Source organism: Polyodon spathula, chromosome 21 (genome assembly GCF_017654505.1).
Source record: "Polyodon spathula isolate WHYD16114869_AA chromosome 21, ASM1765450v1, whole genome shotgun sequence".
Taxonomy (NCBI): Eukaryota; Metazoa; Chordata; class Actinopteri; order Acipenseriformes; family Polyodontidae; genus Polyodon; species Polyodon spathula.
Genome location: NC_054554.1, coordinates 17,904,167 through 17,923,992, shown reverse-complemented (window position 1 = coordinate 17,923,992; position 19,826 = coordinate 17,904,167). Strand labels below are relative to the sequence as shown.

Here is a 19,826-nt window from a genome sequence, read left to right as displayed (position 1 = left end):
GTTTGATATCACTATACTAGACTGCACTGGAATACCTTGTAACTGCAGCTTAATATCACTAGACTAGACTGGAATTTATGGTGGTTGTTTAAACAAAAGCTTTTAGAGTTTATGTATGTATGTATAGCTTCACAACAGAAACAGGATATATTAAGATATATTTTGCAGTGGGATAGGAAGGATAGGTTAGGACAGGACAGGATAAACATGTACCTGCTTGTACTATATAGAAAGTCTTGTTACAGCTCTGAAAGAAAATAGTAAAACTGCACCACTTTCTTTCTTTCTTTCTTTCTTTCTTCTTGAACTGTAATGTTTGTCTTCTGAGTACTTCTTGATCTCACAAAATCATATGATACACTCAGAGAACTTTTAACATCTAGTTCCCCCCCACCCCGGGGCGGGGCCGCCGGGGTGGGACCCTAAAAATCCCAAGGTTCAAAGGTCACCAACATGTGCACCATGTGATTTCTGTGGTATCGGGAAGTACTCAGAAGGAGCTGGTGACTAGAATTCTACCTGCTCCGATTATAATGGCAGAAACATCACAGAGAGGTGCACAAATGAACTGCCTAGAAGCGAGGCTGTGGTTTCAGAAGCAGCGGAGCAGTGCAGCTGAGGGCCATTGGACTGGGACGCAATCCTGGAAAAGAGAATTTAAATAATAATCATATGTAAATAATCCAGCTCCGAATTTCAATAGATTTATTTTTATAGCAGACAAGCTGAGCACACAACTCTGAACAAAATCAGCAATCAACGAGTTTAATAAAAGCAGTTTTTTAAATGACCACTTTGGGTCCAGCTTGAAGATATAATTTCTGTTCTACCTCCTGAACACTGCTGCAAGTCAAGCAGGAGCATGTCCTCTGTATTCTACCCTATCCTATCTTATTCTGTTCTGTTCTGTTCTATTGGGCTCACAGTGACCCGCATGTAGTTTTCAAGCAGGAGCATATCCTCTGTATTTTATACTATTCTATCCTGTCCTGTTCAGTTCTGTTCTGTTCTAGTGGGCTCACACAGTGACTCACATGTAGTTTTCAATCAGGAGCATGTCCTCTGTATTTTGTCATATCCTATCCTGTTCTGTTCTATTCCAGTGGGCTCACACAGTGACTCACATGTAGTTTTCAATCAGGAGCATGTCCTCTGTATTCTACCCTACCTATCCTGTTCTGTTCTGTTCTATTGAGCTCACACAGTGACTCGCATGTAGTTTTCAAGCAAATTTCAAAGGGAGAGGAAGCTTGTGTCTGAAAAACTCTCTCCCTCTGCGGGGAAAAAAGTGGGCTGCCAGCCAGGGCTGGAGTTAAAGAGGGGGTCCCTAGTGATTAGAGTTGAAGAGGGTGGAGGATGGCTTTAGTGGTTAGTGGTGAATAATTATATTTTGAATACAATTTTAATTGTATATGTCTCCACAAGATAGCACCAAACATGCTGATTTTCAGCCTCTAAAAACTGCAGTTACAATACGGTTACAGAGGCTGGCCAAAAAATTAGAGAATGACCTTAATAGTGGTTATTAATAGTTAGAACTGCATTGTTCTAGTGGAAACAGGTGTGCCATCCAGTTTTCGGGGATTTGGGCCATGGTAGCAATCTTTTAACAATACAATGCAGTTACAATGTAATTGTCTAGTCTAGTGATATTAAACTGCAGTTACAATGTAATTCTAGTGCAGACTTGTCTAGTGATTTCAAACTGCCGTTACAAAGTAATTCCAGTATAGTCTAGTGATATTTAACTGCAGTTTCAATGTAACTGAAAGACATCAGGGAGCAGAGCTTTGTGATGATATATTGTTGGTATTGTACTGGGAATTCACTGGGATCTTTCTGCCTGTACAGGGTGCAACATGTAGTACAAATGCACACTTCCTTTTTGCAATGCTTGCGGTCTGTGTACTCTACGAGAGAGACAGAGAGAGAGAGAGAGGGGACTCACAGAAACCACTTTATTTTGAACCTTTTAACAGACAGGAAGGCAGAGTCAGTTTCAAAAGAAACACAGGGAAACTTCACTCCTTTGTAAAAAAAAAAAAAAAAAAAAAAAAAAAAGGTGCATTGTTAATGTCTACAATTTTGAATATTTCACTGGCTTTTGAAGAAGAGTTACTTCTGGAAACAACGAGAGAGCGAGAGAGAGAATTGCAACAGATATATGTTTATTTGTAGCAGTGTTTGATGTACAGACACAGACACAGTCACACTCACGCACACACAAAATCTGATTTCAGTTGCAAAGATTCTTCAAGCTTTGTGACCACAACAATTGATCAACCATGGTTAGGTAAGTACGAAATATTGTATTGTGATATTTATTGATTCTCTTGAAACCTCGCTGTAACTGCAGTGCATTCCATGGCAAGGGGAATGGGGGTCCTGAGCCTTACCCTGAGGTTCTGTATGCCTCACTCTGAGAAGTTGCCTGTGTTTGGATTGGAGACGTTACCCTTCAGAATGATCAGAATAGATTATACATCATGCAGTAATAATAGGGACTGTATCTGCCAAGCTTTGAATAAACTGGGGGATTGTTTAAAAAACGAAGCCCTCATTAATGAAACACAGTTCTGATGTTTGCGAAAGTTTTGTTGTTGTTTTCTAAAGAGCGTTCAGGAGCATTTCACCCTGTAAAGACTGCGGAGGCTCAGGGTCATTGAGGGCACTCTCTAATTGGGGTTCATTTCTTCCCGTCCAGTCTGAGCTCCTTCATCCTTCTTGCAGTTTACACACTTTCATTCTCATGAGTTCTGAGCAGAACCACAAAAGAGACGAGATGCCGTTTCGGGCAAACAACTGTGTACAATTCTACCTATAGTGTATTTAGTTTTCATCCCTCCATGAAAAAGCGAGAAATAAATTAAAAAAAAGAAAAAACATAAATGTAGTACTAATAAATCTACTCCAGACCTATACTATTAAACAAAATCATCAAACCATCCCATTTTATTTATTTATATTTCAAAAGTACAAAAGCAGATCTTCTACAGATCGACTTCATGTAAAGTGAATTGTCTGCATCATTCTACAGATCGGCTTAATGTAAAGTGAATTGTCTGGATCATTCTACAGATCGGCTTCATGTAAAGTGAATTGCCTGTGAATTGTCTGGGTCATTTGCAAGACAAACCCAAGCAGAACACGAGTTCGGGGTTCTAATTTTTACAGTTAATGTCAATTATATATATATATATATTATCCATATATATATATTGAATTGTTTGGGTCAGATATATATATATATATATATATATATATATATATATATATATATATATATATGTAACGACATGCTATATTGTACTGTTAATATATATTATATATATATATAGATATATATATATATATATATATATATATATATATATAGATATACATAACTCTTGTAATTTAGTACAAGGCGACTGTATTTTGATTAATAGATACAGACTTTGGAAGAAAAACAACAAAACTGTTTAAATGAGAGCAGCGGTGAGACCAGACTGCACAGAGCAGCGCCACTGACATTAATACAGTGAGGTCTATAAGTGCATTAATAAACAGATACATTAATACACTGAGGGCTATAAGTGCATTAATAAACTGATACATTAATACACTGAGGGCTATACAAGTAAGTGCGTTAATAAACTGATACATTAATACACTGAGGGCTATACAAGTAAGTGCGTTAATAAACTGATACATTAATACACTGAGGGCTATAACTGCATTAATAAACTGATACATTAATACACTGAGGGCTATAAGTGCATTAATAAACTGATGCATTAATACACTGAGGGCTATAAGTGTATTAATAAACTGATACATTAATACACTGAGGGCTATACAAGTAAGTGCGTTAATAAACTGATACATTAATACACTGAGGGCTATAAGTGCATTAATAAACTGATACATTAATACACTGAGGGCTATAAGTGCATTAATAAACTGATGCATTAATACACTGAGGGCTATAAGTGTATTAATAAACTGATACATTAATACACTGAGGGCTATACAAGTAAGTGCGTTAATAAACTGATACATTAATACACTGAGGGCTATAAGTGTATTAATAAACTGATACATTAATACACTGAGGGCTATACAAGTAAGTGCGTTAATAAACTGATACATTAATACACTGAGGGCTATAAGTGCATTAATAAACTGATACATTAATACACTGAGGGCTATAAGTGCGTTAATAAACTGATACATTAATACACTAAGGGCTATAAGTGCATTAATAAATTGATACATTAATACACTGAGGGCTATAAGTGCATTAATAAACTGATACATTAATAAACTTGCATCTTATTTATTTTAGTGTTTTTATTTGTACAGACTTTTCTAATTTACTGTTTTACTTTTCAATGGTTAGTCCAAGTTTTTAGAGGGGTTGGCAGTTTCCCTTAATGACATTTTTAGGTGGTATTTTTGTGCAGTATTTTTGCAGTTTTACCCAATATTTTTTGTAACGGATAAATAGCGATAAGTGTTGAATCAATAAAAATAATCCACTGTTTCAAGTATCATTAGGCATGAAAAACTGCAGATTATATTGAACACTTTGAGTTGTTTAGCCACTTAAAACATTTCTTCCTAATTGATACCTGTTCGATAATGAGATTCCATTGATTGTTAATTTGGCAATTGGATTTGTTTTTTGTTCTTTTGTTACGTTTAGTTCAAACTGTTAAAATGTTTGTCTCTCACTCTGTGGGAATGTTGTCCTCTGAGTCTGAGGTTGAAATCCCACTTAAAAACAAGTGTCTGTTTCAAGTGAAGATAGTAGCGAGAACTGAGTTTTAGATGTAGAACATGAAAGTGGCTTTTAGAAAAACAGAAATGCAAAAAATACAGGAATGTAAACCGGGAACAGAGAGTAAAGTTATTGACCTAAATATCATTGCCAGCGATAGGGTTTCAAGCACTCAGGCACAATGTAAGTGGGGTGTAAGCTTGTTTGAATGATGATTAATGAAAGAAATGCAAAAGCTGAGTTTAAATCTAATGTCCGTGTGATTGAAGGAGATTTACTAAGTGATGATGCAATTGCTGTTGTTCCTAAATCTGTCCAGAAGAAATGTGAAATAAAAATGAGAAGCAGGGTGTTTACGTGGAAATGAATGTGTAATTATGTTAATGCAAAATTGTATTACTTTTAGCAAACAAAGTGAAATGCTAACCTGAGATCGCAGTTTATTGAAATATGTAATACTATAATGTTGAAATGATTGTTGCATAATAATGATATTCTCTTTTCTGTTGAATTGTTCTGGCTGTAAGCACAAACTGGATTTTTTAATCAACAATATATCTACCCCGCACTCCTCTTCTCTTCAAAGCCACACAGACACTTTTTGTTAATCAATCACAAGATCAAAGGGTGATGGCACAGAAATGTTTTAACCATGGCTATCCTAAGCATTTACCATAGTTGGGTGGCTTGCCATGTTTTTCAATATGCTTTACCATTCCTCTCCATGCTTTACAATGCTTGTCTATGCTTTACCGTGCTTTCATTGTGCTTGATTACACTTTGCTGTGTTTTTACTCTCAAGAACTTTACTCTGGTCTTAATACTGAATACAAGGCAGTGGCCTTAATACTGAATACAGGGCAGTGGCCTTAATACTGAATACAGGGCAGTGGCCTTAATACTGAATACAGGGCAGTGGCCTTAATACTGAATACAGGGCAGTGGCCTTAATACTAGGGTGACTAGATTTTCAAAGCTCAAAACTGGGACACACTGTTAAATCATTTAAATCTAGGCTATTTTAATAATACATTAAATCATTAAAATACATTTACGTTTTGGCATTTTTCGTTCTTTTTTTTACTCACTGCGCCAGGCTCTATTTATTAATGTTGTTGATGTGGTTTAACCTGGTGAATTCGGATGATTACAACCTCTCTCTCCTCTGTCTGGGCTAAATCCCGTCAGAACTTTTTAAAGATTTTGAGCAAAATGTTAGGACTCCAGCACCTCTGATGAAAACCGTGACTGTCCTGCCTAAACCAGGATGTCTGGTCGTACTACTTAATACTGAATACAGGGCAGTGGCCCTTAATACTGAATACAGGGGCCGCTAACATTGCAGGCTTCACATTGCTGCAAATAGGACTGTGAAAAGTGTCCCTAATTGTGAGGTGGCCTTTAAACAGAGAGGCCTGAGAGCCAGGTTTCACTGTCTTACAGTAAAAATGAAAACACTGGGTTATTATCATAACCCTGGTTGCTTGAAATAGGAATATAACAGAATATAATAGAACAAAATGGATGTTTCCCTTTAAGACACCTGAACTGAAAAACTCTATACCAGTGGTTTTCAAACTGTTTAGGCCCTGTACCCCTTTCCAAAAAATCTAGTCTACCAGGTACGCCCATCTCTGAAAACAGAAAAAAAAAATTATTTTCTAATTACTAGGCTTAAGTACTTACTGATGTTAACTGAAATATATATATATATATATATATATATATATATATATATATATATATATATATATATATATATATAATATATATAATTTGTATTTTGACTAGTTTAAGTTGTAATAATTGAATACCTTGTTTTGAATTCAAATCATGCAGAACTTGACCCTTATTGAAATAATCAGACTAGACCACGTTTCTAGTGAATACAAAGTAACCATTTTATTAGAAATAAAACTAAATAAAGATAAAATTAAAGGTGTAACAACTAAACTAAGCTAATACAGAAAGGAAGAATTAATTAAACTAAACAGTACAGAAAATAAGGTTCAAACAACAACACCCCCACTCCCGCTGGTTGATTAGCGATCCAACGCAATCTATGGGAGATTCCCTTAATGTTACAACTGCATTCCTGACAGCTATTTAAGACGAAGGTTAGTCTTAACAGTGATATCGTTAGTAACACTAATATTCACTTTCGTTAATATTTGATAATCAAAGCATTGTTAAATCAGTCTCATATATATATAGTTTTGGTTCAGAAGGTAATTCTCACTCTTGCGAGGTAAAGACGCTCTTTGTATCCAGACAACCTATCGAGAATGATCTATTATCAAGACAGCTAAATTTGGATTCTAGCTTCTAAACGCAGAATGATAATTGCCTTGTAAAACCCTCATCAATTTGTATAAATCACTTACAGAAAAATACTTTAGTGTTCATTGACTCAAAGCATGAATAGAAAGCAATATTACTTTTCTTACATTCCACTTAAAACAAAACATCAATTTTACTTTAAGGTCTGTTTATTCTCGAGTTCATAAAAGGATTACAACCACTACGCTGGTATAGTAAGCAAACTTGTTAAATTTGCAGACGACACAAAAGTAGGAGGAGTGGCAAACACTGTGGCAGCAGCAAAGGTCATTCAAAATGATCTAGACAAGATTCAGAACTGGGCAGATACATGGCAAATGGCATTTAATAGAGAAAAGTGTAAGGTACTGCACGCAGGAAATAAAAATGTACATTATAAATATCATATGGGAGATATTGAAATTGGAGAAGGAATCTATGAAAAAGACCTAGGAGTTTTTGCTGACTCAGAAATGTCTTCATCTAGGCAATGTGGGGAAGCTATAAAAAAGGCTAACAAGATGCTCGGATACATTGTGAAAAGTGTTGAATTTAAATCAAGGGAAGTAATGTTAAAACTGTACAATGCACTTGTAAGACCTCATCTTGAATATTGTGTGCAGTTCTGGTCACCTCGCTATAAAAAAGATATTGCTGCTCTAGAAAGAGTGCAAAGAAGAGCGACCAGAATTATTCCGGGCTTAAAAGGCATGTCATATGCAGACAGGCTAAAAGAATTGAATCTGTTCAGTCTTGAACAAAGAAGACTACGTGGCGACCTAATTCAAGCATTCAAAATTCTAAAAGGTATTGACAGTGTCGACCCAAGGGACTTTTTCAGCCTGAAAAAAGAAACAAGGACCAGGGGTCACAAATGGAGTTTAGAAAAAGGGGCATTCAGAACAGAAAATAGGAGACACTTTTTTACACAGAGAATTGTGAGGGTCTGGAATCAACTCCCCAGTAATGTTGTTGAAGCTGACACCCTGGGATCCTTCAAGAAGCTGCTTGATGAGATTTTGGGATCAATAAGCTACTAACAACCAAACGAGCAAGATGGGCCGAATGGCCTCCTCTCGTTTGTAAACTTTCTTATGTTCTTATGTTCTAATACTTAACGGATTTGCGCTGCTTCCTCCAGCTGTTCTGTGTCATCAACAATACAGGCGCTCGAAGCTTGCCCGCCGGCAAGGTCAGCTAGATTCCGGGGTCTGCCTTCCTCGCGTTTCGTCTCCACTTTAGGGTAAGAAAAATAAATGTGTTTGCAAAGAACTAAGAGTCATTAACTATTTAGGTATTCCACTGAAACAGCAATTCCATCACCAATATGTGCACTCTTCGTCCGGTTATGTCTGGGATATTCCACCGCAAACTCCGGCACTGCTAGCTCAATAAATTGAATAAACTTCAATTTATGTCGACGTCAAATGTTTATCCAGCTCTATCTATGGTGATCAATCTGGGCTAAATTAGACAAGTACTTTAGGATTATAGACGTCTCACGCAGCGGACTCCCACACAGAGAACGTTTTAAGACTCCACCTTGTATATTCCAATTCTATTACTTTCATGCACATAATGATATGGTGACCCCCCCCCCCCCCCCCTTGATATATATATATATATATATATATATATATATATATATATATATATATACACACACCTACCAATATGATTGTTGTGCCTGCTTTTTATCACAGATTTTGGTAAAACTACACCAAGATTAGTAAACAATGCAGCCCCTAGACAAGGGTATGTTATTATTCTGTATTTTAAAATGAACAAATAAAACTTCAAGTTACAAAAAAAAATTAAGTTAGTCATTAAAAAAAAAAAAAAAATAAAAATAAACAGGACTCGATTTGCTGGCTCAGAAGGCACAGGGAGGGAAGAGGGGCTAGAGTTCAGCCAATTACTGTTCATGAAAAACTGCTGTTAAATTAATTTAAATAAAATACAATTAAAACTAAAAATGATATGTAAAATTATGTCAAAATCCAGACCAATAAGTGGCCAAACGAGTTCAAAAACAGGTTTATGCTTTTGAAAACAAAACTAAGGTTCTAATTTAAAACAAAATCAGAAAGCAACAAAGTTGTGCATTTCTTCCAACAAATGCAGAAGTGTAGAGAGAAAACAATCTAGGCATTTTGCATAAAAACTATTTAAAATTTACAAATATAGGCATTTTTTTTTAAATTCTGGTAGCATGCAGAACTATGTGAATATTCAATAACTCCTTAAATATGTGTGTTAGTTTTAAAATGATATTTATTTAACTCGAATGTAATGGTTTATTACTTGAGCTGGACATTTAAAATGCTATGTGTGTCTTGTGCAGTATCGAATCCAGCCAGAACAAGCACATTGCTTGGAAGTGAATATTTCCACAAACTAAATTTGATTAAAGTAAAAAGGTGGCATTTATATCATGCAGTCAAAAATGCCTTTTAGCAAAATGCTTACATGTTAGTGTTTAGTGCAGTCGTCTGTTCATGTTAATCAGCTGCCAGACAGCTTGTTGATGGGCATTCGCTGTATGATATGAACATACTCAATAGGTCTGGAGTAGGAAATCCAATTCCAGACACTTCCCAATCCAGGAGTTAGGGATTGATTATTATTATTATTATTTTTTTTTAATCCACAATTCCATTTTTATAATAATATTGTGCTTTTGCTTTTATTAGCATAATAATTAGCGGCGTACATGTGCAGGCTAAGCAATTACTCAACAAAGGAGTTCTTCAACGAATTAGTCAAAAAACATATAAAGCATTGCAAGTAAAGATAACACAGTTGTGTACACTCCAGCTCCAGTGCAGTGATTTCACTGACTAAGTAGGGCGGCACAGCTGCCTGCTAAACTCAATAATGCTGTTAGTTAAAAACATAAACTTAGATAAAACACACTGAATTGATTAAACTAAACTACAAACACTGAACATTTAAACTCCAGAAAACAAACCTACCTAGTAAATACTACACATTTATAAAAGAAGCAACATCATACAATGATATTTTTTTTTCTTTTTAGCCTAAAGACTGCAGAACCACCGCCCTGCTATTTAAATATGTAATTTAACCATGTGTGCGCTCAACACTCACTCACTGTCAGCAGCCGCTTGGGTGTTTATAGTTAACCTCGCCCAACAGAGGAAACGTACACCAGTACGGCTGTGGTTTTATTTGAAAGGAGATTCAACATTGTTAATTCGATTGCAAAGTCGCAAAGTACTACATTGTGGTAAAATAAATAAATAAATAAATAAAAATCTGTTGTCCGCCATTACAGGATTTTTCTCAAGTACCCCCAGAGGAGTACCCAAATACCCACAGTGTTACGTGTACCCTAGTTTGAAAACCACTGCTCCATACCAAAGATTTTCGCCCAAGTAGGGTTGCGCTGCTGAGGCTCCACCCCACAACCATAAGCAACAGCGAGCCCTACAATCATTGTCATTTTCTTCAAGAGATTGTCGACCCCGAAGTTATTGGTTAATATTCCTACTTCAGAGAACCAGGGTTATGATAATAACCCAATCGTTCCCTTTTAAGTAGGGAATATTAACCATTACAAAATGTCAGTATTCCAAGCTGTCGCCAGGACATGGCATACAACCCAATGCAAGCTAGTAACCGCTTGTGTAACAAAATGCTCCAAAAACATTAAGATGGACTCATCTCTAATGTTATATCATGAGGGTGGACTGGGACGCCAGTACTCTTGGGCCAAATCCTGTGGGTCCACTACATTCAGCCAGTAGAATCTGGCAAACATGTGGGAATAGGCCCACACTGCTGTACTGGATATGTCCTGGATAGATGCACAGTGGAACAATGCCCATGAAGTCGTCTGACCCCTGGTGGAATGGCCGGTGAGCTTCTCGGAGAGGGGCAGACAGTCCAGTTCATACGCAATCTGTACTGTGCCTGTTAACCATTTGGACAGAAACTGTGTAGACAGGGCTTGTCCCTGAGACTTAGCCCTGTAGCAAACGAACAGTTGTTCCGACTGCCTCCATCGTTTAATCTTCTCCACATAATATACTAGCACATATGGAGTTGGCTCTCCTTGATTGGAAAGGAGGGGGATGGAAAACCTCCAAGTCCACTAACTGATTAATGTGGAAAGCCGAGATGGTCTTGGACAGAAAAGGTGGTTTAGTACGAAGGGTGACAAGCTTTCGAAATAGAAAATGCTTGCATTTTACTCAAACGCTTAGCCGAGGTAATGGCAAGCAGGAAAGCTGTCTTGAAGGATAAACATTTTTGCTCAGCAGAATGCATAGGCTTAAAAGGAGGTTTTATCAGTGCAGAAAGTCACCAGGGAGATAGAAGAGGGTCTACACAGCTGGGTACAGGTAGGCAGAGACAGGGAAAAAAAGAAACATCGTCAAACACAACCACCAGAAATGAGTGCATCAAACAAATTTGAGCAACTTAAAAATTTAGAAGATCATAACCAACATAAAGAGAAAGAAAGGAACAACATCCAGGTCCCCATAAACAGTGCTGGGGACTCTATGTTAAGAAACACAGCAAGTTCAGTGTGCAGTCTGGACCCCCTTACAACAACAGTATGCTGCCTTCCAGGAGCCTTTGCCACTCACATCACTGAGAATGTGGACAGGCTTCTAGAACGAACAGGAGATGACCCAGTAGTAGTCGTCCACATCGGTACAAACAATATTGGAAGAGACAGACCAAAATCTCTGCAAAACAAATTCAGAGAGTTAGGAAGGAAATTAAAAGACAAGACCAAAGCTGTGTTTTTTTTCTGGGATATTTTTTTTCTGGGATACTGCTGCCACCTTGCAAAGGACAATATGGACAGCTGGAAATACATAATCAAAATGCATGGCTGAAATCATGGTGCACACAGAAAGGCTTCACCTTCCTTGAACATTGGCCCACATTCTACAACAAGGACTATCTTAAATAGTCAGGACGGACTGCACTTAAATAAAAAGGGAACCAATCTACTCAGAGAAAGGATCCTAAAGGAGGTTCAGAAGCATTTAAACCGCTGCTGCCGCTCCTTACCGCACCGCTCCGTCTCTGACTCAGGAAATGCCGGATTCTGGAACTCTGCTTTGCATGCTTGCGTTTAATGGAAAGCTCTTTTTATTGTTTGGTTTTTAAAGGTACACAAAATAACAATCTTCAAAACTGGAATCCAAAGGATCCCTGGGTCTGACTCCAGGCACAGAGCTCAGTACAACTTTTCATTCACATTTCCCAGGGATAAGTAGCCCTTGTTCCATCTCTAGTCTCTGTAGCAGGCAACCTATAAAAAATAAGACATCCTTATCAAAACTCTCCGATTGGTCAAAATCCTGCAGAGCTTGGCTCCACTAGTCTGGGCTCATGCTGCGACTAGATGGTTGTCAAGTGTACCGCAGCTTGTGTGACTAATGCTGTTGCGTTCTTACAGTCAATCTTATTGTACATAATTATAACAAACTTATATTCAATTGTACAGTACTTAAAAACTAGCATTCAGTTGTGTTCAAGGATTACAGATAATACTGCATATATTTGCCTTTTAATGCAGTGATTTACTGGTTATTGTCAAGTGTGTAATCTGAGATGATGGGGACGAATAAAACATTTGTGGGTTGCACTGTATAGGAAAGACAGGCAGGACCGAAGAGGCGGAGGGGTAGCGCTATATACAAGAAATAGTCTTGAAGCACAGGTGTTAAATCTGGACAAAGAAAACAACACAGAATCAATATGGGTCAGAGTAATGGACAATAATTCAAAGGGAATAATAATAGGGGCATGCAATTCAGACGCAGAGCAAAATAATCTGTTATACGACAACATTAGAAATGCGTGCAGCAATGGAGAAGCCATACTAATGGGGGATTTCGACTTCCTCCATATAAAATGGGAAAACCCAGTGGGGAGCATGACAGATGAAATAGAATTGGTGAAAATGATAAATGACTGTTTCTTAACGCAATTTGCCAAGGCACCGACTAGAGGGGAGGTCTTTTCAAATACCGTAACTAAAACAGAGGTCAGAGAACCATTGGCAAACTCACACCACAACATGGTCTCATTTAAAGTGCTTTATAAAACCCAAAAAGTAATGACCAAAGCAAAGGTTTACAATTTTAGAAAGGCAAACTATGAAGGTATGAAACAGAGACTAACAGAAGTAGATTGGTGTAAAATAGAGAAAACATCCACAGAAGAAGGATGGTTAGAGGCACAAAAATGTAGTACTAGAGCACAAAACAATTACATCCCAAAAGTAGACAATTCTAAATCTAAAAACAAATTGGCCAAAAATGGTTTAATAGATCAATTTAAACAAAATATTCAGCAAATAAAAGCACTTTACAAAGCTTTTAAAAGGGACCAAAAAGAAAGAAAGAGTACTTGGAACTGCAAACCCAAGTCAAAAAGTTAGAAAGGCCAAGAGAGAGATAGAAATGAACATTGCTAAAGAGTCTAATCAATTCCAAAATGTTTTTCCAATATTATAACAGCAAGAGAACATTCAATGAAGAGGTTACATGTCTAGAGATACAAATGGCAAAATCGTAGATGAAGAAAAAAAAATAGCAAATATAAAATTATTACTTTTCACAAGTTTTTACAAGGAGGATACGGGCAACACATGTCGACCTGTTCTTATCCAGTTTTAAATAACTTTAGCATAATAGAGGCAGAATTGTTAAAGGGAGCTCTCTAGGAGCTCTTAAAATAAACAAATCTCTGGGCCGGGTGAGATCCTCCCAATAGTACTCAAAGAAATGAAAGAAGTTATTTACAAGCCACTAACCAAGATCATGCAACAGTCTCTGACATAGGGGTTGTACTGACAGACTGGAGAATTGCAAATGTAATACTGATCCACAAAAAGGGAAACAAAACTGAACCAGGTAACTACAGACCAATAAGTCTGACTATTATATGTAGACTTATGGAAACTATAATAAGATGCAAAATGGAAAATTACCTATATGGTAACAGTATCATGGGAGACAGTTAGCATGGTTTTAGGAAAGGGAGATCATGTCTAACTAACCTGCTTAATTTTTTTGAGGATGCAACATTGACAATGGATAATTGCAAAGAACATGACATGGTTTACTTAGATTTCCAGAAAGCTTTTGACAAAGTCCTGCATAAAACATTAATTCTCAAACTGAACACAGTAAGGGTTTAAAGGAAATACATGCACATGGATTAAGGAGTGGTTAACATGTAGAAAACGGAAAGTACTGATTAGAGTGAGAAACCTCAAAATGGAGCAAGGTAAACAGTGGTGTACCACAGGGATCAGTATTAGGTCCTCTACTTCCTAATCTACATTGACTTTTCTGGTATAGTAGATTCTGGTATAGTAAGCAAACTTGTTAAATTTGCAGACAACACAAAAATAGGAGGTAATGCTATTTTTGTGTTGTGTTACTACTGGTAATGCTCTGCCGAGTTGAAATACTCTAGGCAGGCAGTTATTCTCTCTACTCTGTCCTCCAACACGGTGGCCAACATGAGCGCCGTCCAAGTGCACCCCTAGGTAGGTGACTGTCTGGGCGGGCACTAGTTGACACTTTGCTTCATTTACTTTCAGGCCTAACTGATATAGGTGGCTGGTGACAAGTTCTATGTGCTCCCACGCTTGTACTGGAGACACTGCGCAGATGAACCAATCTGAGCGGGGCCAGAATTGCTTCCATGCACTTTGTGAACATGCGTGGAGCTAGAGAAAGGCCAAAAAGGGAGAACACAGAACTGGTAAGCTAAGCCCTGAAAAACAAACCTCAGATATTTTCTGTGCATTTGTTTTATGGGAATGTGGAAATAGGAATTCTTAGGTCCACCAAGGTGAATCAATTGCCTGGTTTGATGGACTGTAACAGCCGTTGCGTAGTCAGCATCTTGAACCATCTCCACTCAGGTACAGGTTCACCTGTCTGAGATTGAGTTACGGTCTGAAGCTGCCATCCCGTTTTGGCACTAGAAAATACTTGGAGTAGAGCCTGCTTTTGCAACAAAACTACTACCTCCTGAGCCAATTGAGCGTCAGCTTGCAGGTCTGTGACAGTTGAAAGGAGGGGGGCCACGCTGGAACTGGAGAGAATAACCAATTTGCATCATGTTGAGAACCCAGGGGTCTGTGGTGTACTGGTTCCAATAGTCCAGGTGGCTCCTGGAAAAAGAGCTCTGGGCTTGTGGCAGCAATGTCCTAGGGCTGTTGCTTTGCCTGTGGCACAGCCTGTGTTTGTTGTCTAGGCACAGGGTGCTTAAAAGCACACCTGCCGCCGCGGAAAGCGGTAGCAGTCTGCCCCCGGGCAGACCTGCCTGAAGAAGCAACACCTCGGAACTGGTCTATTCTGTGGCTGCTGTCTAGGGTGCCTCTGTGATGCAGGCTTGCACGGTGGAGGAGGGCGCTTTGCACGCTGCAGCTGCTGTAGAATTTCATCTACCATCATCTACCATCATTTCATCAAGACCAAATGTGTGGCCAGGGGTGATGGGAGCGTCCGGGAAAGTGGTCTATAACCATCCAGCACTCGTACCTGGGAGAGCCAAAGCTGTCTGCGTGCAGCCACCAACGCTACCAGGCCTAAGCAGGTTCCTTGAGATCAAGTGCAACTCCTCTAACTGGAGAGATGAGGGCTTGCGGGTGTCAGCAATGGACCCGATAAGGTGAGCCTGGTAAGCTAAAATGATACTGTTGTAGCTTCCCAGCCTAGCAGAGAAAGCACTAGCTGTATATGCATTCTTGAGAATGATCTCAGTCATTCTGCATCACTTGTTTGGATTTGCTGCATCCTTGCAAAGCAAGGAAAAGTTAGCAGGCTGAACAAGTGAAGCAGTGGGAGCCTCTATGAGTTGAAAGTGGGTAAGAGCCAGCTTGTCAGCACCAGAAACCCTGTACAGTGTATCCATTGAACGGGAAACAGCCACAGCAGTGGCAGGATGTTCCCAGGTGGACTGTAACTCGTATAGGAAGTCCAGGTAGACCAGAGGGGTAACTGTCAGCTGCTCATCATAAATGCGTTGCAGGCAAGGGCACCTGTAACACTGCAGTCGCCTGCTGCATTAAAGGCATAAACTTGGCCGAAAGTGAGAGCTGTGCCACTAGCATGTCCGACTCTGTATCATCTGATAGGAGGACCAGCTGATCATCCACCTCATCTAAGGCAGCAATAGAGAGCATTTCATCTATCTCATCAGATACTGTCTGCAAGGGTGCAGATGGAGTGGTAGGTGACACTACTGGCAGTGACAGTAGAGCTGAGCACTCTCTCAGTAGTTCTGCAAGGATTGCTTGCTGGCTCGAAACCACTTCCCAGATCTTGCCAATCTGTCCCCTACCTGCAGAATGTGATTAGTGGACTTTCTTCCTCCTATGCTTTGCAGGGAGGAAAGGTGAGGAGGAACTGTAGGAAGACAGTGAGGAATGAGAGGGAAAGCTAGATATAGGGCTCTTCCTAGCTCGACTCCTACCCTCTCTCTGGATAGGACCATGAGAATGGGGGCCAACTTCACTGGTGGAGTGCATCGATGCTGAGCGCTGCACAGGCGTGAGGGATCGTTCCCTAGATTGACATGCTGCTCTGTTAGAACATAAGAACATAAGAAAGTTTACAAACGAGAGGAGGCCATTCAGCCCATCTTGCTCGTTTGGTTGTTAGTAGCTTATTGATCCCAGAATCTCATCAAGCAGCTTCTTGAAGGATCCCAGGATGTCAGCTTCAACAACATTACTGGGGAGTTGATTCCAGACCCTCACAATTCTCTGTGTAAAAAAGTGCCTCCTATTTTCTGTTCTGAATGCCCCTTTGTCTAATCTCCATTTGTGACCCTTGGTCCTTGTTTCTTTTCTCAGGCTGAAAAAGTCCCTTGGGTCGACACTGTCAATACCTTTTAGAATTTTGAATGCTTGAATTAGGTCGCCACGTAGTCTTCTTTGTTCAAGACTGAACAGATTCAATTCTTTTAGCCTGTCTGCATATGACATGCCTTTTAAGCCCGGAATAATTCTGGTCGCTCTTCTTTGCACTCTTTCTAGAGCAGCAATATCGTTTTTATAGCGAGGTGACCAGAACTGAACACAATATTCAAGATGAGGTCTTACTAGTGCATTGTACAGTTTTAACATTACTTCCCTTGATTTAAATTCAACACTTTTCACAATGTATCCTTGCTAGCCTTTTTTATAGCTTCCCCACATTGTCTAGATGAAGACATTTCTGAGTCAACAAAAACTCCTAGGTCTTTTTCATAGATTCCTTCTCCAATTTCAGTATCTCCCATATGATATTTATAATGTACATTTTTATTTCCTGCGTGCAGTACCTTACACTTTTCTCTATTAAATGTCATTTGCCATGTGTCTGCCCAGTTCTGAATCTTGTCTAGATCATTTTGAATGACCTTTGCTGCTGCAACAGTGTTTGCCACTCCTCCTACTTTTGTGTCGTCTGCAAATTTAACAAGTTTGCTTACTATACCAGAATCTAAATCATTAATGTAGATTAGGAATAGCAGAGGACCTAATACTGATCCCTGTGGTACACCACTGGTTACCACACTCCATTCTGAGGTTTTTCCTCTAATCAGTACTTTCTGTTTTCTACATGTTAACCACTCCCTAATCCATGTACATGTGTTTCCTTGAATCCCAACTGCGTTCAGTTTGAGAATTAATCTTTTGTGTGGGACTTTGTCAAAAGCTTTCTGGAAATCTAAATAAACCATGTCATATGCTTTGCAATTATCCATTATCGATGTTGCATCCTCAAAAAATCAAGCAAGTTAGTTAGTTGTTCTCGAGTTAGTTGTTCTCGAGTTAGTTGTTCGTGAGAATACGTTTCTTGAGCGATGCACAGATATCACACAATATCTGTCAAAGCCTTCTGTGCATGTTCGGGTCCGAGGCACTTCATGTGACTGTCCTGTGCAGGCAGCTTGGCCTTGCAAGTGGTACATGCATGGAACCCAGACAAGTTAAAAAAAACAATCCTGTGCAATAGTGTGCAATACACACACTCGCCACCGACTTGATGCAAGCGAGATCGGGGGCAATAAATCGCCGTTACTGCAAGTAGCAAGTTAGCAGGTATGCCCACATACAAGTCAGCCACTGGCTAAACTGCATAGTCAGTGTGAACACCAAACCAGCAGCAGCCTGCACCGAAACAGTAACCTCGGTCCCTAAGGATCGGGGGCGACGAGTCGCAGTTACAGTATGTGGTGAATCAACAGGGATGCCCATCTGAGAGTCAGCCATAGGCTAATTCTTAATTTGTGCACGAAAATAGAAAATAGAAAAACGTCCTTGTAATAGTACATAAGAACATAAGAAAGTTTACAAACGAGAGGAGGCCATTCTGCCCATCTTGCTGTTTGGTTGTTAGTAGCTTATTGATCCCAGAATCTCATCAAGCAGCTTCTTGAAGGATCCCAGGGTGTCAGCTTCAACAACATTACAGAAGCAGTACAAAAACAGCATTGAGCTGCTAGTAGGAACGCCTACAATAGCTGCTCCAAAATTTTTCAATACTTACCTCTCTGTAACAATGAAAAACATAAAAACATATATAAACATTGGTGGAAATGAAATCAGTCCACAAAATATTCTTATATTTATTTATATGTAATAAATCCACAATAAAATTAAAATAAATTTTTTTTTATATACTCCAACTAGAGCGAGTCAGTCTAATGTACTAGGATCCCTGGAAGTAACGGCTAATCGAGCCACAGGCCACGAAACCAACACAGACTAATAACAACAGAAAAAAAGCTCAAAATAATATTTTACTTCAACGATTCTGTAAATATATATAGCACTTAAAAGCAAGCTAAAAAGTGCTAACAATAGGTACCGTATATAGAGAAGATACACTTATCTGTCTCAGGAGTAATCAGCAAGGCTGAAAAAAGAAAATGGCGATGATTGTAGGGCTCGCTGCTGTGTATGGTTGTGGGGCGGAGCCTCAGCAGCATCTCCCTACTTGGGCGGAAATCTTTGATATAGAGTTTTTCAGTTTGGGTGTGGCAAAGTGGTGTGCAGTGCGTAGGTATAGAGGTGATGCAGTGCTCAAGACAATGACAAACAACAAAGTACTGGTGAAATGGTGGTTTATTTATAATCCAAAGTCTGATGACAACAGTAAAGAATAATGAGAACTGGCAATACACAATGTGTACTGCTCAGTTAAATCCACGGGTTCAGTCCCTAAACAACAAACAGTATTTAAACATACGCAGTTAACACAAACAGTCCAAACTGAGTGCTGTAGTGCTTGTGGGAAAAATACAATTTATTGTGAACAAATGCAGTGTTGTCCGGGTTTTGTGTTGGCCTGTAGTGACAGCTCTGGATTGTGTTAGCCGTCTAACAACAACAAAGAAGTACATTTTAGACAAGACAAAACAAACAAAACACTCACGATAACAACTACGTCCTCCTTCCGGTTCAGCAATAACCATGCAAAAGAACAGATCAACTCGCTAATTCCCTTTATGTACCGTCAATCATGCCCCCTTGGTTAAAGATTGCAACCGCTCCTCCAGTCCGCGGCTGCCACATCACTTCACTTCTGGGTCGAAGACTTGGTGTACCTTAGCTCCGCCCCCTTTCTAGGTGGCTGACTTCCACCTAAACCTGGGAATGAATTGTCTGGCCATCCAGTCCAGGGCGCTCTGTTCCCTTTACACAGAGCCTTCACAGGTCGGGAGGGAGATTTATGACCAAGAATCATTC

The 19,826-nt window shown here is 39.0% G+C and overlaps 1 protein-coding gene across 1 annotated transcript in view; it reads left to right on the top strand.

Moving 5' to 3' along the window:
• Positions 1–1,994: 1,994 nt before the first annotated feature.
• The window catches only part of LOC121296520 (tyrosine-protein phosphatase non-receptor type 6-like), a 39,160-nt gene continuing 21,328 nt past the window's right edge, over positions 1,995–19,826 (top strand). The window contains exon 1 of the mRNA XM_041222182.1: positions 1,995–2,293. Within this exon, the coding sequence (XP_041078116.1) occupies positions 2,286–2,293 (8 nt within the window). The 5' untranslated portion in view covers positions 1,995–2,285. The remainder of the gene's footprint in view (positions 2,294–19,826) is intronic.